This window comes from Heliangelus exortis, chromosome 4, assembly GCF_036169615.1.
Source record: "Heliangelus exortis chromosome 4, bHelExo1.hap1, whole genome shotgun sequence".
Taxonomy (NCBI): domain Eukaryota; kingdom Metazoa; phylum Chordata; class Aves; order Apodiformes; family Trochilidae; genus Heliangelus; species Heliangelus exortis.
This window is the reverse complement of record NC_092425.1, coordinates 21600749-21623727: the sequence shown is the minus strand read 5'-3', so window position 1 is coordinate 21623727 and position 22979 is coordinate 21600749. Positions and strand designations below refer to the sequence as shown.

At 42.5% G+C, this 22979-nt stretch overlaps 1 protein-coding gene across 3 annotated transcripts in view; it reads left to right on the top strand.

The window, feature by feature from the left end:
* Nucleotides 1–259: 259 nt before the first annotated feature.
* Nucleotides 260–22979, top strand: part of IRF2 (interferon regulatory factor 2) — a 42041-nt gene continuing 19321 nt past the window's right edge. Inside the window, exons 1-3 of one of the 3 annotated variants that reach the window (XM_071743279.1) lie at nucleotides 260–514; nucleotides 17766–17883; nucleotides 18817–18923. In XM_071743279.1, coding sequence (XP_071599380.1) covers nucleotides 18837–18923 — 87 coding nt within the window. In that variant the 5' untranslated portion in view covers nucleotides 260–514; nucleotides 17766–17883; nucleotides 18817–18836. Of the gene's footprint in view, nucleotides 515–17765; nucleotides 17888–18152; nucleotides 18207–18816; nucleotides 18924–22979 lie in introns of those variants that run through there. The other 2 variants (XM_071743278.1, XM_071743280.1) reach the window with 2 other exon arrangements.

Sequence of the window (22979 nt, the reverse complement as noted above, 5' to 3'; positions counted from 1 at the left end):
GGTCTTAGGGTCCCTCCCAACCCAAACCATCCTGAGACTCTATGCTGGAGGAGCCGATGGCCCTATAGCAGCACTCCTAGCACCAACCTCCTCCCCCATCGAAACGACGCCCGGTTCCCCGGGATGAACGGGGCGCGGGGGTTCGGGAAGGAAGGGGCTAACGGGGCTCATCGGGTTGCGGAGGGAAGGGGGGGGCAGGCCGTGCCGTGCCGTGCCGTGCCGATGACGGGCTCAGCGCGCTTCCGCGCCCGCCGCCGCAGCCCTGCCCCCGCCGCCTGCGCGGCCGGCCCGGCCCGGCGGAGAGGCGGGGGGATTTCCAAGCGCCGGCGGCCTCGCCGCTTCCTCTCCTTGTTTTGCTTTCGATCTGGACCTTTCTCCGCCCGGGCGGAGGCAGTTAACTTTTAGTTTTGCTCCCGCGATTATTCAGCGCCTGTTTTCATTTCCATTTCGCGTCCCCTGGCAACGGCGGTAACCTTGAGGAATTATATAAGGGCCGGGAAAACGGGCCGGAAAGGTAATTTAAAGAAGAAAAAAACCCCTTTTTAAAAATTTACAAAATTTATTTAATTTTAATTATTATTATTCGCATTGCCGCTATCCATGCGGGGCGACGGGGCTCTCGGGCGCATCGCTTTAAAAACAAAAGGTCGGGCTGCAGCGGCCGGGGCCGAGTCCGGTTCCGCTGTTGCATTTGGGAAGGAGAATTTGTGAGGAGGTGGGAGAGGGGGGATACTGAGGGCAAAGAGGGCTGCGGGTTGCGGCGGAGGTGGTGAAGCGGGGGTGAGGTACCCGCTGCCTCCCGGGTAGGGAGCTCCGGCACTCAGACAAAGGCGGGGGCGTTGGATCTGGAGGGCCGGGGCGCGGTACGGGCCGGGGGGGGGGGGGGGCCGCGCACTTGTTGCGGGCTTGGTGGTTGCCGGTAGCTACGGTACGGAAAGGCGGGGAGCGGCGGTGACTGCAGCGGCTGCGGGCGGGGGTCGCACTGTAAGGGGGAAAGGGGGGGGGCGCTGCCCCGCGGGTGCTTAGGGCCGCGCGGGGCGGGGGAGGGGCGGGCGCGGAGCGGGGCGGGGGCTCGGAGGCCTGTGAGGCCCCACCCCCCTCCGCGTCCTCCCCGCCTCCCCCGCCCCGCGGAGGGTCCGTTACACAAGTGGCGGGCGGGGCCTTCACGCCTCTCCCCGTTTCCTCCTTCAGCGGGGCTGAGGCCCCCTCACGGGGGCTGAGGTGCCCGGTGGGGTCCTGTCCCTGCCAGGGGGCCGGGCAGCGGTGGTGCGCAGGGCGCAGAGGTTGAGGAGCGGGGCCTGAGGGGCCGTTAGGGCCCTCGGGTGGGCTCTGTGGGAGCAGCGGAAGGAGGAAGTCCCGTGAAGTGCTGCACACAGGGCAGGCCGCTGATGGGCGGGAGTGTTTCCTCGGTCCTGTGCAGCAGGCTTTTCCGCCTCTGTGCCTGTCGTAAAGTAAACACACCTCTAGAAAGCAAGTATTTCTATTTTTTTGTTTTGTTTTGTTTTTCCCTGACTGTGTGATCTGAATGAATCCAGCGTTAGCAAGTGCATCGTTCGGACTCGTAACAGCCGGGAAACACACTGTCTGCCCTGTTTTCTGCGTGAATAACCCCTCGTGGGTACCGACAGTGCTGCCGTGGTGCGGCTCCTTGCGTGGCGGTTTGCAGAGCGTTGTCCTGATCCATGCCAAGCCCTGGACGCCTTCCCTCAGAGGAAATGTATGAACAGGGGATTTGTTGGTGTGTAGCACAGAGGGTCAAATTCCAAGCGTCTGGCAATGTCTGGGGTCGAAGTTGCAGGTGCTTGAAGAAATGGATCCTTCAGCCTAGGTTCCCAGAGACCTTGGCTCTTTCATTTCCATTTTGATTAGTGTGAGCAGCTAAACAGCAGACTGAGTTTCATTTATTTTGCCAGAGAGCTCAGATGTAGGAATTTCAGAGTGCAGAACTTTGCTCCTAGTTAATGTATGGTTATAATTTATAGTCCAACAAAATGTGCTAAGATTTTGCAGCCAGCAGTTGCTTGATCATTGGCGTGGTTGTAAACGGTAACCTCAATTTCTGGAGATGAAATATGGCATGTTTAAATTTGTGGTTATTTTATTTAAGTTTTAATAGGTTTGCATATAATAACCTTTGCCCAGTGCCTGCATTAGTACTGTAAAAAGGGCATTGAGTGAAGCAGCAACATTTAAATTCACCTTAATACAGAAATGGTGACATAATTATAATAGTAGCAGGGTTGGTCTGTGAGGCAGATGGTTTCCCTCTGAACCACAGATTTTTGATACCATTAGCCCCTTCAGAGATACCGGTGTCCTTCTCTGGCCCCACCTGGTAATATCCCAGCCCTTGTGTGCTGTGGTTTCTTTTCCCTGGTAAAAGATGGTGTAAGGTCTGAGCACACCAACTTCTTTGACATGATACTGATGTATTGTGGTCATGAGCTACACTGCAGTTCTTCTTCTGGGTGCAAGCATGGTGAAGTGTCAGTCTGCAGACCCAGTATTATCCCTCTGAGGCTGGGGGTCCCAGCTGGTCAGCAGGGGTGGTTAAGGGTGGTCAGCCATTATATTTGTCACATGTCTTTGTAGTGCCACGTGTTAACTTGCTGACTACAATAGTGACTGATTTCAGAAGACATCAAGTCAGTCTCTCAAGAGAAGCTGTTCATCACAGGCCACGTTATGTGCAAAGGGGTAGATAGGAGTTATGAGAAGTAAGATACAGGCTGCTAGGAAGAGGGGTGAAAGACCCCAGCCTCCACTGTAGAAGCCTTTGATGGTGGAGTTAAGAGTCCTAATGCACAGTTGAGAAAATGATGCTGAAAAAGAAGAGCCAAGATTCAAGAGGAACTTGCAATATTTATGGAATAGAAAGGGTCTACGCTAGAATAGTGGGTATTAAAACTTGTACTAACCATCTCCATGATGTAGTACTTGGAGTACTGGAAACTTTTTGGAAGCTCAGATATTGTAGAGGCAGGTTACAGGTGGCACAGAGAACATGGAATAGTTTGCATGTGCATGAAGCTGGATACTCTTAGTTAAAAAGGAAGTGTTTTGGGAAGTAACACAGGATCTCATTAATTCATGTTCTAGGCCTGTATAGGAAGAGCAGAGATAAGGGTTATGACTGTCTGCTCAACCTAGATGTTGGCAATTGTCCTATATTAAGGGAGAACAGAGAACCTACAAAATTAGGAAATATGATGATAAAGATAAGCTTTAATGGCCCCCCTGTAGATTATGTCACGCTCCTACATGAAATTTGCCCAGGTATTGACTTTTTAGGTGCCAAAAAACCCTACTTCTGGGTGTACCTTTTTAGGGTACTCTGTGGGTAACAACTCTGGACAAGGTCCTGGCCCACAAGAATTAAATTTGGAGTTTTATGTTAAAAATGCCAGCCAGCTATGATGTGACAGTGATCATAATGTACTTAGACTCAGTGTTGCTTCAGGAGCAGTAAAGCCAAGGGCTGTTGTGGCAGTGTTTAATTTTCCAAAGTAAATCTTTATAAAGCCAGAAAAAAAAAATAAAATGGTGAGAGGCAGCCAAAAGTGTAAAATACTTGCAGGTGGCATGTACTTTTTCAAAAATAGTATAGTAAAGGCTCAGAGCAACTGCGTGGCCTCTGTCAGAAATACCAGAAAAACTGAGCAGCCTGACAAGCAAAATAAAGGAGCTTGGTATGAAGACATATTCCAAAAGTTAAAGCTTTTTCTCCAAGTGGAAAAGGTGGAAAATAACATAAAATATGTGTTAAACACAATAAGGTAGGCTAAATAGAGTCATGGAACAAGTTGCTAAAGACATGAAAACAATTAGTAAATCCTCTTTGAAATGCATCAAAAGCAGGAAGCCTGTTGATAAGTGATCCATGTTTAGAAGGAGTGCCCAAGAAAGATCAAGTCATAGCAGAAGGGTGAAACAAGCATTTTCATCCTTGCTCAACTCAGGAGTAGTTTAATGAAATTCCCTTGCAGGAGGCTTTTTCTTTTTTTAAGAAGAGAGGATTTCTCCCAGATTGAAATGTCTGTAAGAGAGTGTATCAGAATGAAACATGAAGAAAGATGAAGTAGATGGCAGGAGGTGATACTTGCTGAAGAGTGTTGAAGCAGCTTAAAATATGGAATTGCTGATAGATCGCATGTTGTGTATAATTTGTTGCATAGGCCTCAGGAATGGTACGTGACAGATGAGCTGTCAGTTTTTCAAAGTTTTTAGTGAGATTGAGATCTTGAGGGCTGTAATTTTTGTTTGTTTATTTGTTTGTTTGCCAGGGATTATTGTTGAATGGAATTAGTGAACACAGATATAAACATAATAGACAAAGACTAGGCTTGACTTCTGTTGAGTAGAAGTGGGTACATCCCAGTTCTGATGATGGGTACATCATGGATCTTCTGGAATCCTCCAAAGATATTGCTGAGCTGCTGCTCAGGTCTGGTTGATACAATCCTTAAAGCAAAGCAAACTTCAAAGTAGAATTAGGTTGCTTGGAGTTGTGTGGTCTACACCATTCAAGGGAGGGAGGAGGGAATAGGTGGTGGTGTGACAAGTTTGCTGACTGGGAGCATGAAAATCCCAAAGTCTGAACTGTAAAGGCTCCAGAAAGATCTCATATTGAAAGTCCAGATGTAAATTTGCCAGTGAAATTCAGTACAGAACAATATAAGTGTAATGCTCATGGAAAGGAATGTAATCATAATTTTCAGTACATAGGAATGATGCTTGAACTGACTTTTTACTCAGAAAACGATAATACAACACAGATAATCCCGTGGAAAAAAGTAAGCTCTGTGCCCAGAAGTGGCTAAGAAAGGAGAGAGCAGGTTAGGAATTACTAGGAAGGAGTAAAAGTCATGCCACTGTTAGTCGGTGTTGCTCCGCTCTCAATAGTGTTAACAGTTTTTGTTCCTGTATCCCAAAAAGGATATACTGAAAGTTGATGAGTTACAGAGATGGGTATTTAAGACAATCAAGGATATGAAAGAGCTTTTGTGAAAGAGTAAGTAGCTCAGAAAGAAGTAACTGAAGAGGATGTGGGAATGTTTTTAAAGTCTTTAGTGTTAGGAAGAAAGTGAACAGGTAATAGTGAAGATAAATGTGGTCCAATGAAACAACTGGGAGGCAGCTTCAAAACAACAGGAGGCATTGTCCTGCAGGACTGAACTGTGGTGCTCATGGCCACGGTGTGTATTCCGGGAGTTTGCGTGGGTTCATGTGATTAGTTGGTCTGTGGGAGAGAATCTTGCTGTGCAACTTAGCAGTCAGAGCAATTCAGTATCAAATTTTGGGCACTGGCTGCCTGCAAAGAATTACTGCACATGCTGATCAAGAATTATTGCTGAAAACTGCAAATAGAAAACTTGTTGGCAGAGAAACATAAGCTACGGTCCATTTGCAGATAACATAGAGAAGCAAAACCATATATTGCCATTTGTTATGTATCTTACAAAACTTCTAGGAATTTGTTTTTTCTATAATGATAATTTTAAATCTGTGCTTGTTAGCCCTGAGTTTGTTAACCTCATGCAAGTTACAGTCAGGTTAAGTTGCATAGGAGTGGCACCCCAACAAAATTCCTATGATGTTTGCAGAATTAGAGCCTCAACTTGTATTTTGTGGATCTTATATTGAAAGTCATGGTCCAGTTGTAGGTAAATAGGTAACACTCGTCACATGTTACTTATCTCTATCTTATGACTCATTTGTGAAGATTGCACTTTTGAAACTCGATTCTTCAAAGGCATACAATGTGATATTGAAGGCATAAACAATAAATTAGTGTTTACAGAAGTTTTATTAGAGCTTATGGTGCTATAAACTGTGATTAATGTAAAACATTTCCTGGTTTGTCCTTTGAGATCACAAGCGTAAAAGCAAAACAAAAGATCAGCAAGCCAGAGAGATTCTGTTTACATTGAATAACGTTATGGAAAAAATAAGTCTGTCTAATTAAACAATTTCTCCCTTCTGTTTTTTTCACAATTTTTGTTGGAACTGTATGAAGCTTCTTCCTTGCATTGGCTGTGTGTGAACTCTTGTTTTAAGATTAAAATAACAAGTAAGAAAACTTGGAATCAGCAATTAACAGTTACTAACAGTTAGTGAAAGGGAATGCATGTTAACAGTTCAGAGTTTAATATCTTCATATAAACATATACGTGCATACATAGTTATCTACATATATATAAAAATAAAATTAGATAGTTTGTATGTAGTATAATTAATACATTGTACAGCACACATTTCCAACTGATAGACTGTGAAACAGTTATAAAACTTGCTCTTCCAGCTAGTGCTGAATTTGTTTTCAGTTCCTTGGAAGTTGATGAAAAATTACTCCTTTTTTTGAATGAGCTAGGAAGAAAAAAGTAGCAAGGAATAAAATAATGTTTGGTTTCCTAGGTTGTAATAAGAGCACACCCAGCTTTGTGTGTACTGGAAATCCTCTAACTCCTTTGTTGGCTTGAGGACAGATTGCAGCAAATGTATATCAGTTTTTAGTACAAGGCAGACCTTTTAACTTGTGCAGCTGGAACACAGGCATCCAGGAGCAAACCCACCTGCACATAGCATGTTGTTTCACCCAAGGTACAGAACTCTTAACTTTTAAAGTATTTTGATGCTCAGTTTTTGCTAGCTGTGGGTTGCTAGCTTTCAAGATGATCTCAGAAGTAGTAATTTCCGTGTCCTTGCACCTTAAAGAATAGAGCAGATTATGGTTTGATTGTTTTTCAGCTAACCTTTACAGGCCTGTTTTATAGACTTCAGCATAGTTGGTGTTAGCAATGGAGTTAAGCTGAGGCAAAAGCAAAAGTATTTTCACTTGGCCTTTAGTTTGAACTGCATCTGGCAGTGGATGTGGTGTAGTAATTTCTCTTTTGCTGTAAAATGATGTTAAGTACATTTTAGTTGAAAGGCATGCTTAACATAGATATAGCACAAAAGAAGGAAGCATTTCTTATGGTTTGTTTCAAGAAAGCATGCAAGTGGGGTTAAGTTCTGCTTTTTGATGTGCATGGAGGGATATGTGACTTGATGGGCTTGATGAGTGCAGAGAAGACAAAGCCTACACTAATATTCTTACTGGTATTGGGCAATTTTTGATAGCATTACAGGCAAACCTGTTATAGCTTTATTTAAGCAAAAGAATGCATTAATTCTTTAATGTAGCAGCAAGCTTAGGTCTTTATGTGCCTTTCATGCCTATATATAAATGCATTTGGTGTGTGATATGGGCTTTTGTGCATTTGATGAGTTGGCTGCTCTTTTAAGGCATTCCATTGAATCATGTAAATGTGCTTCATTTGCAGCTGAGATATGAATCCAGTGGAAAATGCTAAACTACTGAATTTAATTGGATGTGGCATACAAATTTGTTAAATGAAAATCGAACACTCCCCCCTACCCTAAAACACATTCCAAAATTGGGACAGCATCTTATGAAGTTTATCTAAAATAAAAGTAATTCCACAGTAGGAAAAAAGGTGGTATAGGAGACTAATGTATTTAACTTACTGAAAGCATTCCTGCAGAATCTGGAATCCCAACAGTATTACATCAAAAAGATGAAAGCAAAACTTGAGGATAAAATTGAAACCAGATATAAACAAAAGTGAAACTAACTCCATGGCTTTTCATTTCCCAGTTGGCAAAAATGAAAGAATAAACACAGAGCAAAGAAGCATGAGTGCTGAACTTGAGAAATAATTTCAATTTTATTATTTATTTCATCTGCTGGTAAATTTGACTTATGAATGACGGTACTCCTGTAGCAGATTACATAGTCAGGAGTAGGAGTTGCTTTCCCTGGTTTATCCAGGTACCATTTTTCTCACACAGTGATCTGGGTGGTGGCCTCCAGTACAGGAAGCAGCATCTTCAGTCACAGAAGTAACATTTGGAAATTCTGTACAGAAAGTACAGTGGAGTTGATGACATCCACTATGATGAAATCGAGTCATTCAATTGGTAGGCACACTTGAAATTTATTCAAGTGTGAATGAGCTGTCAACTGGTAAGAGGATCAGGTATAAAATATGTGGTGGCCTTTTTTTTTTTTTTTTTTTTTTTTTTTTTGCTGCCCCACCTTTTATGTCATCCATTTAGATCTGGGTCAGTTCAACAGTAACCTGGAGGTGTTACCCAGTGTCAGCTTTGCTGATGACATGAAATTGCTCTGAATGTTTTCTCTCAATTTCCACAGACCAATCAGCAGCTAGAAGGTCCTTTTTGACTTTGAGAGCTAGCTGATGATTTAGTTAAAAGACAGCCATACACTGGGGAGCTGTGGAATCTCAAATTAATATCCTCACACATAGAGACATAGGCCCCTGGCTACATTGACCAAGATGTTGGTTTGGTGTTGAGGAAAAGCTTGGACAATCATTGCTCTGCTGAAACTTTACTAGGGTAAAAGACTTTATTTCCAGGGGTCAAATTCTCAACCCTTTGCAAACATGGCATTTGAGCATATCAGAACTAAATTCTTTGGATGCCGAGACTGTTTTTGAGATTTGAGATTGAGGAGGGAAGTTGATGAAGACTAGCTTTGTTTAGTTTAATAATATTTATATGGCTTAGATGAGAAATGAAGATAAGTTCAGTGGTCTTACTCTAGTTAAGTAGTCTTTCAGGAAGCTACCAAGACAGAAATAACTGCTACACATCAGAATTTGAGGCTGTCTCATTGCTGTTGCTCTGTGGTCAACACAAAAACTTTAAATTAAGAGCACTTATTTTTTTGTAACCAGTCTGATTAACTATTCATATCTCAACACGAAAATGAGTTAAGAAGTTCCTGTTTGTTCTGTAGCAAAGAGTTGTATTTTTATAAAAATGAGAATTACATCATATTTCAATAAGCATCAGAATTCAAGCATTTAATACTTAGGACGAGCCTTTAAAGTGTATGCACAAAAAAAAAAAAAAAAAAAAAGACATTTCTCTGTTAAATTCTTCAGTATTAAGCAATATCTCTGTAGTAACTAATTCAATTTAATTTTTGTGCTCCACACATCTGCTTCTTTCATGGTGCTATTTTTGTAGCTGTAAATAAGTGCATGTGACAGACGTGTTTCCAGCTCACAGTGTGGATGATTCAGAAGATCCCAGCCCCCAAGTCTGTGCCTGCTGTGATCTCTCTGTAAAGCAGTCATCTAAGTAAGCGGAAGAGCTTTGGTTTGGGTTTTTTTTTCATTTATTTAGTAGAAAGTACTTTTCTTTAATACCTCTCTCCTCTCTTGCAAGTAAAGGAGGAACTGCTTTCTTGAAAGGGCTGGCTTTGTGCTTGCTGTGAGGTTAGGCAGAGGTAGTTTATGTCTTTTGCTCTCAGTTCCGGGTGCTGCACTGGTGATCAGAAATTTGGGTAGCAAAAGTGTAGGTGTGGGTTAGCTATTAACTTCAGTGGCAGAAACTGCCCTTGCCCAGACAATAAAATGAAAGCTTTAAGCAAATACTAAATCACACTTTAGTGTAGTGTGCAAATAGTTTTTGCTGTGTGTTGCAGAACAGTATGTTATACAAACAAAGGTAGCTGTGAGAAACAAGCCCAGTCCCAGCAAGGTGGATTACATCAGGTGCAGGTCATGGCCAGTGAATGTGAAAACTCTTCCTTGAATGCATTTCTGAGTTGCTAGCTCTCTGGAGTAATTTTTCTGCCTCTCTGAGTGCCTCTAAAATGTCATTGTCTTCTCTGCCGTCCTGCCTGAGCCTCATGAGCCACCAATGTGGGAACACTGTGATTAAAGATTTGTTTTACAATGGCTGCTTTTCTTATATATATAGCAACTCACAAAACACTGACCCTGTACCTAAGAAGAATGATAGGCAGGACACAGAGATGAAGTCTGCACAGGCTTCAAAAAGCTTTACAACTTAAGAAGTGTTCTTGTATTTGTGATTTTCCACCACTTTGAAGGACGCATGTAGGAAACGTTATGGTTGTTAAAAGTTTAGGGATGTCTCCTGTAAGCCTTGTCACAGAGCATGTAAGAGTGTGTTGCTCTAACAGAGCCATGGAGAGACTTTAAAAAAATGTTGCTGAGTTGCATCAGTATGATAAGTGTTCCTGGTGACTGTTTGAGCCTTAATAACCTTCCAGTTTTCACCAGGCTGGAAAATTCTTTATGAATCAGGTGTCAAAGGTTGAGTTCTCCTGGCAACTTTAAAGAACACACAAAGGGTTCACTTCTGTGGGTACCAGCTGGCACAGCTAAACAGCAGCTATTTTGTGTGAATATTCTGGGATGGATTTGTTTGTGAGCCTTTAATTCTGGTATAAAACTGACTTATTGGGGGATAACTGCTCCCCAGCACAGGGAATTAGCTATTCCCTGACAACCGTGCCAGCAGTTTTCTTGTTGTAAACAAGCCCTTTCCAGACTTGTCTGAGTGAAGTACAATTCTGCTGCTGGAAAGTCACCATCTTTCTTCTGGGCAGCTTTTTGGGGGGAAAATAGTTAGACATCCCATATACTGAAGACAGATCTTGATCAATCATCAGATGTAACACTAAGTTTAAGAAGGAAATAATCAGGTAAAAGTATTGACTGCTTTTCAGACTCCTGGAGTAGATGGCAGAGTTTTCTTTAATCCCATACTGTGGACTGTCACTTGCACAGACTTTCTGATGCCACTTTAATCTGGCATCTGCATCCTTGATCCAGGCAGGATTTGGGAAACACACACACAAAAAAACCAGGAAAACAAGTATTCCTTTAAAGCTCAAGCAAACAAGTCGTTTTGTATTGTCACCAGACTGGCATGCAGATGGTTGTCGAGGCAAGGATACTCAGAGATGATTGTTAACAATCTCTTCATTAGAAGCCTGGGCCAAGTTCCCAGCCCATGTAAGTCACTGGGGTGCCAGAGAAGTGAATGGGCTGAGCCACACACATAGTGTTGTTGTTAAGTGTCATGATAATGTTCAACACAGGAGCCAATGCAAGGGAAACTAGAGTCAGTATTGAGAGTTGGAAGTTTTGTTTCCTCAGTGGCTAAGTCCAGAAGCAAAAGCCAGCCTTTTGGTTCTGTTGTGTTAAAGTAAGATGGCTTTTCTTCAGTGCTCTCCTACTCTGAAAATCTGAGGGTTGCCTTTAATGATGCCTGAGATCACTGCAAAATAACGACTCACGTGTTTGCTGCTGAGGGAGAATAAGCTTTACATGGAAACCAAAGGAAAGAGTCTGTTTTGATGTGTAATGTCTGAATCCCAGCCAGGGCATGTTAACACCCTTTGGGTGGAACAGAAGTGCTGTAGGACTGATGAAACATGCTGTATATACAGAATGAGTTCCCATTGTATGTTTTCCTGGGCATGTTTATCATACAGTCTGTAATGAGGATTTCAATACATGTTTGAGGTATTTGCTGCCTTTGTTTTGTTAAGTTTTAAAATTTAAAATTTTTTTTTACAGGGAAAGTTGGGTTCATTGGTGTGTTTTTTGCCCTCTGTCCCTTGAGGATGCAAGGGCTTTTCTTTCTTTTACCTTTGCACATCTTTCTTGGGTACAGCAGCATGAGAGGACAGCATGCTTAATCCTCCCCTCCTCCTCCATCTACTTTGTGCCACCTTGCAGTGCAAGGTGGACACAACCAGACCCCTACCAAGCTGGGGCTTGGGAAGGTGGGTGGCTGCTGCTAGTTTGAATCTGTCACACAACAGCCCAGGTATTTTCCCAGGTATTTTCCCAAGTATTTTCATCACTCCACAGAGCTTCCCCCTTACCAGCCATGGTCCTGTTGTAGCTGTGCCACATTGGTTTGGGAGCCTAGGCAAGTAGGTGAAGTACTGCTTGTTGGTTGCTTGTATAGGTTCTTCCTAATGGTGAGTAGTACCTCACACCAGTCTGCCCAGGACCTGTGCCCTCACACACTTCCTGTTCTCTAGTTCTTGATTTTCTGGCCTGTCTTGATGGTCCTCCTCCTTCCTGCATGCACCTGAGCAAATAAGACACCACCTTTCCTGCCCACAGTGAATTATTTTTCTTGGTGGTGGACAGAAAAGATATAGCATGCTCACAATGTCTTTGCTGCTGCCACCGAAGTGCCCTTGCTACAGTGTGGATCAGGAGTATATCCAACACAGAAGGTGGGGCTGTGGAGCAGTTGACCAGGGGTTTTAAGAGAGCACAAGGCAAGAGGTGCTTAGTGATAAGAAAACCCACCAGCAGAGTTGTGATGTTCACCCCATCCCTCCCTGTTCAACAGGGCGTCACTGATGAATTATCCTTAGGGAACAAAGAGACACCTTTACATTAAATTAGAACACCAAGGAGGGAAGGTTTTGCTGTCTAGCTGTCCATGCATCCAGAAAGTATCTTCTCAGTTTGTATGTGTTTTATTGCTTTGTATTCATTTTGAATGCCAAGAGCTTCAGGATTTTATTGTCAACCCTTAGCCCTTGTACCTTATGAGAACAGCAGTTCCCACTTTTCCTTGTTTAGTAATTCTATCTTAATTACATGTTCTGCTCTCAGTTCCAAAAAAAAGTATAGGTATTTGCATAATTTTTGATAAAAAAAGCACGTTAATTCTGCTTCCTCAGCATCAGTGGTGGGGTTCTTCTCCTCTTGGCAGGTGGGAAATGCACTGGGTAGAGTTCTGGCTCCATGTGGATTGTGGGCAGGGGGATTTAAGGTGTCTGCAGCTGGAGCAGCTGAGTAAACTGTCATTCAGTTGTCTGTGTTTCAGGGTGGGTATCACATTTCTGAAGTATTTCTGAGCAGGTGAAGGTAGCAGTTTGTCTTAGATGGGAAAAGTCTGTATTCCTCTGATGAGCTTGACTTCCAAGCAGGGCTTTCCTCAGCATCAATAAAGTTAAATGTACTTTGAAATGGACATCCCTAATGGAATAATTGAAAAAGGTCCTTTATGCAAAATCCTATCAGAAGACAGAGTCTGAGCTGTAACCAAGGGACAGAATTTTGCTCCAAGTACTGTTCCTTAAAATAAGATCATATTTCCATGTATCCTGGAATAGTCTTGGCTCAGGGACAAATACAGAACCCAGTTCTCTGAATCCTAAAATTAGTGTATGGTCTCATTTCAGCATATCTCTTTGGTCACACAGGGTGATTGATGTGTTTCTTAACTACATAAGCATTAGCAAACAAAGGCAATACTTTAAATGTTTATCAGCAAAGCACAACTGCAAGGTAACTTTTTTAAAGAAACCAGTCAGTTCTGTCTTTGCAGAGAAAAGAGAAAGAGATACCCTGCAGTATTTTGCACACGTCCTCTGGGGAACAGATGTTTTTTCACAGCTTGGGGGAAAGGCTGTGACCGACTTCACAAATGCCACTCAAAGTATCTTACCCCACTGTAACCTGCCCACAACCAGTAACAACATTTCCATATCCTAGCCAGCCTTTTAACTGGGGACTTTGGGATGGAGAAAGAATAATTAATTTTTCAGAATTTTTTTACTGCCACAGAAATCAATTTCTTAAAAATTCTGCAACGTAAGCACAGAACAGCTTGTGATTTTAGGATAACCTTTGTGCCTTTTCAGTTATCCCGATGTTGTCAGAGGGAGTGAAACTGAAGGGAAAACATCTTGTACTGCTCAGTTTTAATGCCTCGCATGCCGTTGCTTTCACTTTCTGTCTATAGCAGCTGTAATTCTAGTCAAGAGCTCATTCTCAGAGGTTCGTTCTCCTTTCTCTGTGGTGGGAGTTATCTACCATCAGGCTAAAACCAAAGTCAAACTTAATAGAACGTTTTTGCAGAGAATAGGGAGGACTGTAAGTTCTTTATTGAACATTATGTAGTAAAATATATATGTATCTATGAATTGTAACTCAGCCATCACTTCCATCTTTTCTAATGTCTCTTCACAGATTAATAACTCTTGAAAACTACTAGTATTTTCCTGATACCTCTTTACAAATAAGTGCTATGAATTTCCTCTTAGCAAAATACATCTTGCAAAGAAGAACTGAAATTCAGCATGGTTTACTGTGTCTTATGGATACTGTGGTGACAGCTGTCCATTTGTTACTACTCCTAAAAATGTTGTTGTGCCCTTGCTTCCCCCTCTGATGCTGCTGAGACTCCTTCAGCCATGCCAATCCTAGGAAGCTGGTTTCCATGCTTCACACCAGGCTGCTGCTGTGATTCCTGTGTGTAAAGCTCATCTTCAAATGTACCTTGTAGCAGGAGTGGTGTTGTGGACTGGCCTCCTCCTGGTCTCTGTGTTCCTTACTGGGTTTTGCTGGCCCAGCTTTGACAGATCCTGTGCTGTCTGACCCCACAGCACTTCTCCTCCAGTCACGCCTGCAGGATCAGGACAGTTTATAGCTTGCTGGGGCGTAGCCTGCACCATATTTTTGTGGTATCGAGTTGCAAAAAAAAAAAAAAAAAAAAAAAAGGTGAACTGACTGTGGGACTACCATGAATAGTACAGTAAATAAACTTTTTTTAAAGGTCAAAATAATCCTTCCACAAACCATGGTGTCAGTGCATCTGTGGGCTATACTTCTTGCCCAGAGCTTGGCTCCTCACAGGCTCCTGGAAGCTTCCCCTTCCAGGCAAATTCTGTTGGGTTGGAGTTAGTGTCTCACATGGTTGGCACCTGTTTGGGAATAATTTTTTTTTTTTTATGTCTTAATGTCTCTTGAAACATTGAAGCTGCCATACCAAAAAGGCAGCTGCTCCAGACTTTGGCCCTCTTTAATAAAGAGGCGGGTGGTCAAAATGGAGCAAAAAGGGGAAGTGATATTCACAGAGCTACCAGCCTTAATACATTTGTAGGATGTGTGGTTAAAACTGTGACTTGTGAAGGTTGGCTATCTTGTTAAGAATGGCAAGTGTTCATAAAATTAGTTCATAGCAGGTAGCCCTACTTCCATATCTAAGTGAGCTTCCCTTTTTTTGTAGGGTAGAGAACTGCTTTCCTGGATCCAACCTCCACTAGCAGTTGACTGTGTTTCTTGGCAGTTATTATTCCCTTTCCTCACCATGGGATAGTGTTAGACTAGAATTAAAACCAACTATTCTTTTCAGTGTGATGCCAAAAAGTTTGACTCCAGCATGGATCTCTGGAACTGTTAGGCATTTTCCCATGTTCTCCCCAAAGAGTTGCTGGGGCTCATTAGATTCCAAGTTTGAAGCTGTGGGTTTTTTTGATTTTCTGGTCTTGTTCACAAAGCTGTCTATGTGAAGGGTAGCATTAGTATGTGACAAAATTTGAATGTGATCAAAGGGTGGGAGTGATGGAGTGGTATAGTGAGAGATGTTTCTTTGCTGCTGGTGGAGATGGAGCTGCTCCTTCCCTCTGCAGCCCTTGCCTGCTCCACTGCTCTCCCCTGCCAGCCCAGACATACCAATCCATGGTCTCCCTGAGAGATGAATGATGATGATGCCAAGGGACCCAGGACAGGTATTAAGCTGTTTTTTTCCCAGTTAACCTGAGTGGCAAAGGTAACCAGGAAGCTGGAGAGGTTTGCTTAGGGCAGTGGGTGGGTGCCCATGGCCCAGTGGTGATGAAGCTAATGGGAACCGGATGCCTTGGCATCTCTGGAAATGCTGGTAGGAGTCCACTTGTCCTAGTACAAAAAAATATAGTCAGCTGTACACAGCTTCTTCTACTTGTAAGTGCACAGGGGAACTGCAGTATTAACATTGACCAGTTATGGGAGATAGGTACATTGATGATCCTGGTTTTACGGTCTGCTTCAGATTATAAATGTTGATGTTTCATTCCCCTTTCAAGGAGTGACTGTTTCTGCTATTTCCTTTCCATTGGGTAAGCACTGGACAGGCTGGAGTGAAGGAATCTGGTGTTCCTGCTGGTTTGTATGGCTCACCTTAGTTTCTGGCTTTGTAGGATTGTTTTATAATTAATATATTCTGATGGAGGGTGAAGCCGGCTTCATGACTCAACTGATGCATGGACTTCAGGTTCTCCCACCTGGAGCCATCAAAGTAAGACTACAGAGTGCACCCATTCGCCCTGCCTAGAGACAGAGGCTACTTTTAAAGCAGTGAAAGAGCTTGAAAAAGCTTTAAAAAGCTGATGTTTCTTTCTGTACAAATAAATCATGCACTTGACAGCTCTGGGCAGGAGATATGGCACCTGCATTTCCCACAGGCAACTGTAGAGTTGAGTTGGTGTATTCATAAACAGGATGTTGTTAGACATGGAACTGCCAAAACCCCCTCTACATTTCAGCATTGCTGTGGGCTGTTCTGAGGCAGACAGGTCTGAGGGTGTCCTCTGAAGACTTCAGGCTTTATTTTCTGCAGCACATGCTCTTAGAGGACCACAGGTTGTGTTTTGATGACCAGAAGCACACTGTGCTTGTCCCCCTGTGAAAGATGTTCCCCCAGAAGATGCCCACCATCCTTTCCAGCTGGACATCATTGCAGGTTATTTTTAGGAAGGTTTTGTGTTACTTTCAGATAAGCAGATCTTGGGAGCCACTCCTCCTTTCTTGCAAGCCAAACCTCTTTTCTGGTTACCTCAGATTAATTTGCCTTGGTGTGGGTGATGGCCATGAACGAAGGTGTGTACTGACAGCTGCATGTGCTAATCCCAGAGGCGTCCCAGGGTGCCAAAAAGGAGATGAGCAAACCCAACCATCTGCAGGGGAGCAGCTGAGGCACATGGGAAGGAAGAGACAACTGGCTCAACCATGCCATTTTGAACAAAACTGTCTTTCTTGTAGCAGTGATGTTGGCAGTTTTCTCATCTCTGAAAAGCATTGCTTTTGCACAAAGGCAGCTTCTGTTTCTTTCACATTGACTGTCCCAAGTGGGATTTGTTGCTGCTGCCTTCAAGATGACTTTTTGCCTTCTGTCTAATTTTTTAATTCACATAGGCTTGAAATTTGTCTTAGAGGCTCATTACCCAGAAGACAAGTCCCACTGCTAAAAGGGAGCACTCATACAGTGAATGCTGAAGACGGTGAGATGATGCACAGTATTTCCAGGCATTGCATACTTCAAGATATTTTAGAAAGAAATGCATCTAAGATGATTGTTCCATCTACTTGTTCTTCCTTGACAGATGAATTGAAATTTGGTAGTGTTTTTAGTACATTACCATTTGCATTTTTCGTCTTTGACCCAACATGTAGTAGAGGAAGATGTTGCAGGTCTCCTGCACACACTCTACAACCTGGATAGGAATCATTGGTGCCAAGCAGAGGTGGCTGCAGTGGTGTAGCCAGCTGCTTGCCACCATCCCAGGGGCCAAAAAAGCTGCACCCGTGTTGCCCTCTGCCAGAAGACAGCTTTCCTCTTGTACAGAGAGGGGATTTTGCTACTGCTGTTGGGTTCTGGGGTTGGCTGGTTTTTTGTGTCTGATGTGAACCCGGAAGGGAGACAAGTAGTGGCAACCATTTTCTGAGCTATTTCAGAAATTTGTAGTTGCTGGAAAAGGCCATGGCTGAAGCTCAAGTGAGCAGCTCCCCACAGTAGTAAATAAAATGGCAATGTGCTAAGAGATCAGTGTGAGCACAACTGCTGGTAAATTCTCTGAACAGATCAAAGAGCCTTATTGTTGCACTCAGGTTTTAATTCCTTATTAGTTTCAGGAAATACATGTCCTCAGAGCAATGAGAGGAAGCTTTGAACATTTTTCTTCCTCTTGTGCTGGGTGTGGGCTTGGTACTGCCTAATTGTTAGTCTGTCCGATGCCTGTAGTCCCATAGGAAGCAAGAACAAACCCATTCACATTTGTGTCATTGTTGTGTGCTTTTAAATATGTGGCCTACTCATTTTTTAACTTTTTTTTTTTTTTTTTTTTTAAGATCAAAGGTGACAATACTGGAGCAGAGAAGTTAAGAATGATACAGAGAACACAGATGTGAAGAACAAAGGAGAGAGGAGGGAGCTGAACCTGGTGCAGTGGGAGAGACAAGCCTAAATGCAAGTACTTCAACATGGAAATAATGGGTTGCAGGCTGCTTAATAGGAGTTGAATATGATGCTTTAACCCACCTCTGGTGCTGGTCTGCACTTTCAGAGTGGTGTCTGAGATAGGTTAATGTTTTTTAAATTTCTGCCTTGGGTTCAAGACTTTGGACTCTTATGTCAATAATTTACAGCTCTAAACAGGGCATCAGGGTCATGTGTGTGTGGAGAGAGTGAAGTAAAAAAGAAGTCAGTTTGTTAAATGAGTAATATAATGTGGTGTGGTGTGGCTGAGGGAGCTGTAAAGCACTCACTTCCTAGCTAAGCAGTATTGAAATGTAAATAGTAGCTAAAAAAATCAGTGACTGGGTAGATCAGAGAAAGCTGGAGGGAGGGGGTCAAACTACTACTACAGACCAAAGTGGTGTGACAAATTGCTGTGGTGTGAAATTTTTCATCATTTTAGTCAACTTTGTGGGGCAGAATCTGCCATTTGAAAACACTCAGATTAGCAGGTGCATCATTTTAGTCAAGACAGTGATACCTCCTGCCTGTGTATTTTTTTTGGTTACTTTTTGTTCTTGACAAAAAGAGGGCTTGTGCAAATGGTTACATGTGGGCCAAAAAGAGGTCTCTTTAGGAGTGTAATTGTTTTTCATTGCAGCCTCTGGTATCCCACCTGTTTCAGCAGACAAGGTTTTGCCAATATGTTGTGTCCTCTTCAGATACAGGTTTTCCTATTCCAGGTGTACCAGGAGTGTGTTTTCTGACATAAAGAAGGTTTTATCATCTCAGTTGCTCTTAGGAAAAGCACAGATTCAAAGTCACAATTATATTTATAATTGTTAATTGCCTACAAAGCTTTAATAAGTCTGTACCATGCAGAGATGGGGGAGCTGCCTGGGAGCTCTGCCTGGAAAAGAGTAACCTTGTCCCTTTTCTCCACAGCTCCTTCCTGGGTGGTGACAATGCCTGTTGAAAGGATGCGGATGCGCCCCTGGCTGGAGGAGCAAATCAACTCCAACATGATACCAGGGCTGAAATGGCTAAACAAGGTAAGGGGGGTGCATGAGAGTGCATGTGCACATGTGCTGAAGAGGGATTTCATAGCAATGCCTGAGGTTTGGATAGGTAAATCAGCTCATTCTTGGTTTTCAAAGTGGTGACATGGGGAGGAAAGGCAAAGCTGAATGCTTCCTGCTGAACCTGTTTCTCTGGCCTCGCCTGTCAGATCTGCGGCTCCCTGCTTTGGCCTGGTGCATATGGGACTCCTTTGAAAGCTTTTTCCAACTCTCTGTTGTTGTTGTGAGCATTTCTGGAGACTCTGCTAGTTGCTTTTTTTAAGCTGGGAACAGATTGCTCACCAAATAACATCAGAGGAACATGAACAAAATGCTTTCCTGAGCATTCTGTGTTAGTCTCTGGGTTGAAGCAACTATTGCCTGTTTCAGGCTTGTGTGACTTTTCTGATACTTCTCATTCTGGGAGAAATGGGGTAGCTTTTCCCCAGCCCAACCAAACCTAATATCATGGTCCTGAGCTCTTACTGAGAGCTCTTGACACTTTTAGAGCACAAACACGGGCTCCAAAATATCAATGCCCCATCTGATTTTTTTTTTTTTAATTGGCTCAATAAAACCAAGGAGCGTATTTGAGACTTTGAACAGTAATAAACCCTGGAAATACTGAGTGTGGTCAGCAGTATGCAGGAGAGTAATTTTCCAAACTGAAAAGTGTGAAGCAGTTTTGGCTACAGAGGCTACTTTAGTATCAAAATGGGTGGAAATGCAGAAGATCAGGTGCAGAAACATACAGGCTGACATGCTGGTTAAGACACTAATGCAGTTAGTCTGGTATCCTGCCTGTAGTAGTAATTGTGGTGCTCAGGTGTTCATTTCTATTGCTGAAGCATGACAATTTGGTTACTACTTTTTATTTCAGCTTTCAAAGGTAGAAATGCTTAGGACTATAAAGTTATCAGGAGTCCTTTAAATTTCAGCTGTGAATTTTGCTTCTCAGGAACTTCCTGCATCAGTGACTTTCACATACTGTGGCTGGGTAAATAAATATTGCTTTATCCATTCCCTGTTTAGCTGCCCTGTGAATTTGAGTAAGTCCTTGTTCTTGCATAATGGGGTCACAGATGAAGAGGAGGAAGAAACCAGTTTTTACTGTTGTCTTTGTAATCTAAGTCCCGCATTCAAATCCCTAGGAATTCTTCTCCTTGGGTATCTCTGCTTTAGTGTCAGGTTTCTTTTGCTGCCAGCCTTATCTCTGCCATCCTTTGCTGGGCATTCCTGCCCAATCCTGAAATAATTTCTCTGCACTTAGTGCATAGTATTTCAGATCTGAGCATATTACTTCTAAATATAGTGTTGTCATCTGTAGTTTATGTTCACATAACATTTTTAGGTACACCCCCGGAATGTACTTGCCTCCTTTGCTCTGTAGCAACTGCCACTGTTCTAAGGGCTTCATTCTCTGAGCACAGCTCACCAGCCCATAAAGACAACTTGCAAGGCATATCCTGTTGTTCGATGTTTGCAGTCCTCTGATGGTGGTGTTACTGCAGTTTTTGCCTTCTGGTGTAAACTGTTTGCATGCAAGAGCTGATAGGAGATTTTGTCCTTAGTTATCATTCTATATTGACTTAGGCTTGTCTCACAAATACAGTATTTTGAAATGGAGATTTTTTGCTAAAACAAAGGCTTAGTTTCTACCAGATGGAAGATACCAAGCTAAGGAGCCTGCCTTGAGGTTTATTAGACTCTCAATTCCCTACATACAAGCTCTGGTTTGGCGTCATTCTGGGTTGCCTTTATTGTGCTCAACAAGCTAATTGGACTTCTGAGCGTTTCTGTTTAAAAATATCTAAACATTCATTCCAACAATGAATCATTAAACCAAAAATATTTCTATTTTTACTGTAAATCCTGACCATAAACAAAGCCATGCATGGAATGAATGGTACTCTGTCATGTGTATCACAGTCCGTTCTGTACTTGCAGAATCAACTCAGAAAGCTGTAGGATTTTGGGGATTTGTATATTTTAATCAGAGTTTGGCAGAGGACACTTCACAGTACAGAAAAGAAGGTGTGTCAAGATTAGCAAGAGAATGGCACTCGTGTGTGTCCACAGCTTTTAAGGAAATAAGGTTTAAATACTAAAGAAAAAATCACCCTTCTGAGTTTGTCATTGGCTGTCTCTTCTTGGGCAATTTTTCCAGACTGAGAAAGGAATTAAACCTCTCATGGTTAAAAATGAAAGATCAGGTACAGCTGACTTACCTAATTCTTTCCCCTGCTGTTAGTTAATCACATTATACCTCTTACTTTGTGTTCCCCTCCCGAACAGACCCCTCTCTATAAGGCTTAAAAAATAATTTTATCTCCTTTGTGTACCTTCCTGGTGAAAACATGATCTTGCTGAATGGCACAAGGGGAATTTCTCTACATTCACAGAGACTGGGAGGTGTGAAGGAAATTACATAGTTCAGTAGAGGTCAGAGGAGGTGTGAGTAGGGGGATAATGAGAGGTCAGTGTCCCTCATGGACCTGGAAAAGGAAATTAGAGTGGAAACAGAGTAGCTGTAAAAGGAGTCGAGAGGCACCTGCTGCTTTGATGGATGCTTGGAGTATTACCCTCCAGAAGGATGCTGCTATTTAAAATTTGTCCTGTGACTTTCTAGCTAGTATGTGACCTCATGCTCATTCACCTGCTTGGAACATTTTGCAACACTAGGGTTAAAAGCATTTGATATTACTCTTCTCTTCCTGCCTGTTTCTAAGAATGTGACATCTTTTCCCTTTTGATAGCACCACTGGAATTTAGTAGGAATTCCTGTTAACTGTGTAAAAGTTTTATGGGTTATGCTTTTGACTTTATGTGAGGCTAATTTTTTAATAGAGACACAACACTCCTACACAATTGTCTGGGGATGCAGTGCTGTACCAGACAGCATGTGGTTTTCCAAGTTTAAGAGAAAGCACTGATGAACCTTTTCCTATTAAGGTCCTTTTTAGGAAGCATCGACTAAAGAATGATACTGATAAATGTTTGTTAATGTGTGAAATGAAAAGTTAATATTTAAATAAAAGGCGTCTAAATAAACTAGAACAGAACACACAACCACATGGTATTGCTGCAATCACCAGTCTTGTAGGATTTCAGAGAAGATTAGATATTTGATAGTTAATGGGAAAATTCATAGTTCCTATATAGATATGTTAAATTATATGTGTTATAAAATCACAACACATATGGATTATATGATTGTTATTTATATTATAACTTGCTATAAGTCCCTGTGCTTCAGGACACCTGGGATTAGGAGCAACCTTTTGTAATAGAGACACTTTATGAACACTTAAACTGCTGTTGTGAGTGTCCTGGCACCATTCTTTGAAACAGTGAATATGGCTGGTGATGACAGGATGCTGTGTCTGGAGTCTTGTTCCATCTGCTGGTTCCTGTAGAACTTTTTGAATTATCATGCCAAATGTGAAATCCATGGTATAATCTCTATAGCATTGTGTAGCATTGTTCAGACCTTTCCCCATCACCAAGCATGAGAAGACTTTTTAATATGGTCAGTTCTTAAAGTTCTTGTTGATAGAATTCGGTTTATATGAATGTATGACTTTTTTCCATGGTCATTGTGGTCTATGGGAGAGAAAAGGCAAAGAAGTTTACTCTAGCCCTGATAAATACAGTAGTGCTTTGGACCACAGGATAGTGAACTTGAAGCTTTTGGTTTTCCCCGCTTGTACTTGGGGAAAGGAGAGAGCAGACTGAATACAAGAGTTAAAAGATGATAAAAAATGCAGGCTCAAAAAAGAAAAGAACACATGGAAGGGAAAGAAATCTAACCTTGACATAGGTGAAATATTAACCAGCCAGATGAGGAAGAAAAGTTGTTGGAGGAAGGGGAAAGGGCAAAGACTCCATCTCACCCAACCACAGACACCTACAATGCAGCCATATAATTGAGAGCTGCCAGTCTAGTGGGTTTTGTAGTCAATGGAGACAAACAGGCTTTTAGGGCGCAGTTCAGTTGGCATAGCTCAGGTGGCCCCCTCAGGAAGTGGGTGCATTTTGCCCCAGGAGTGC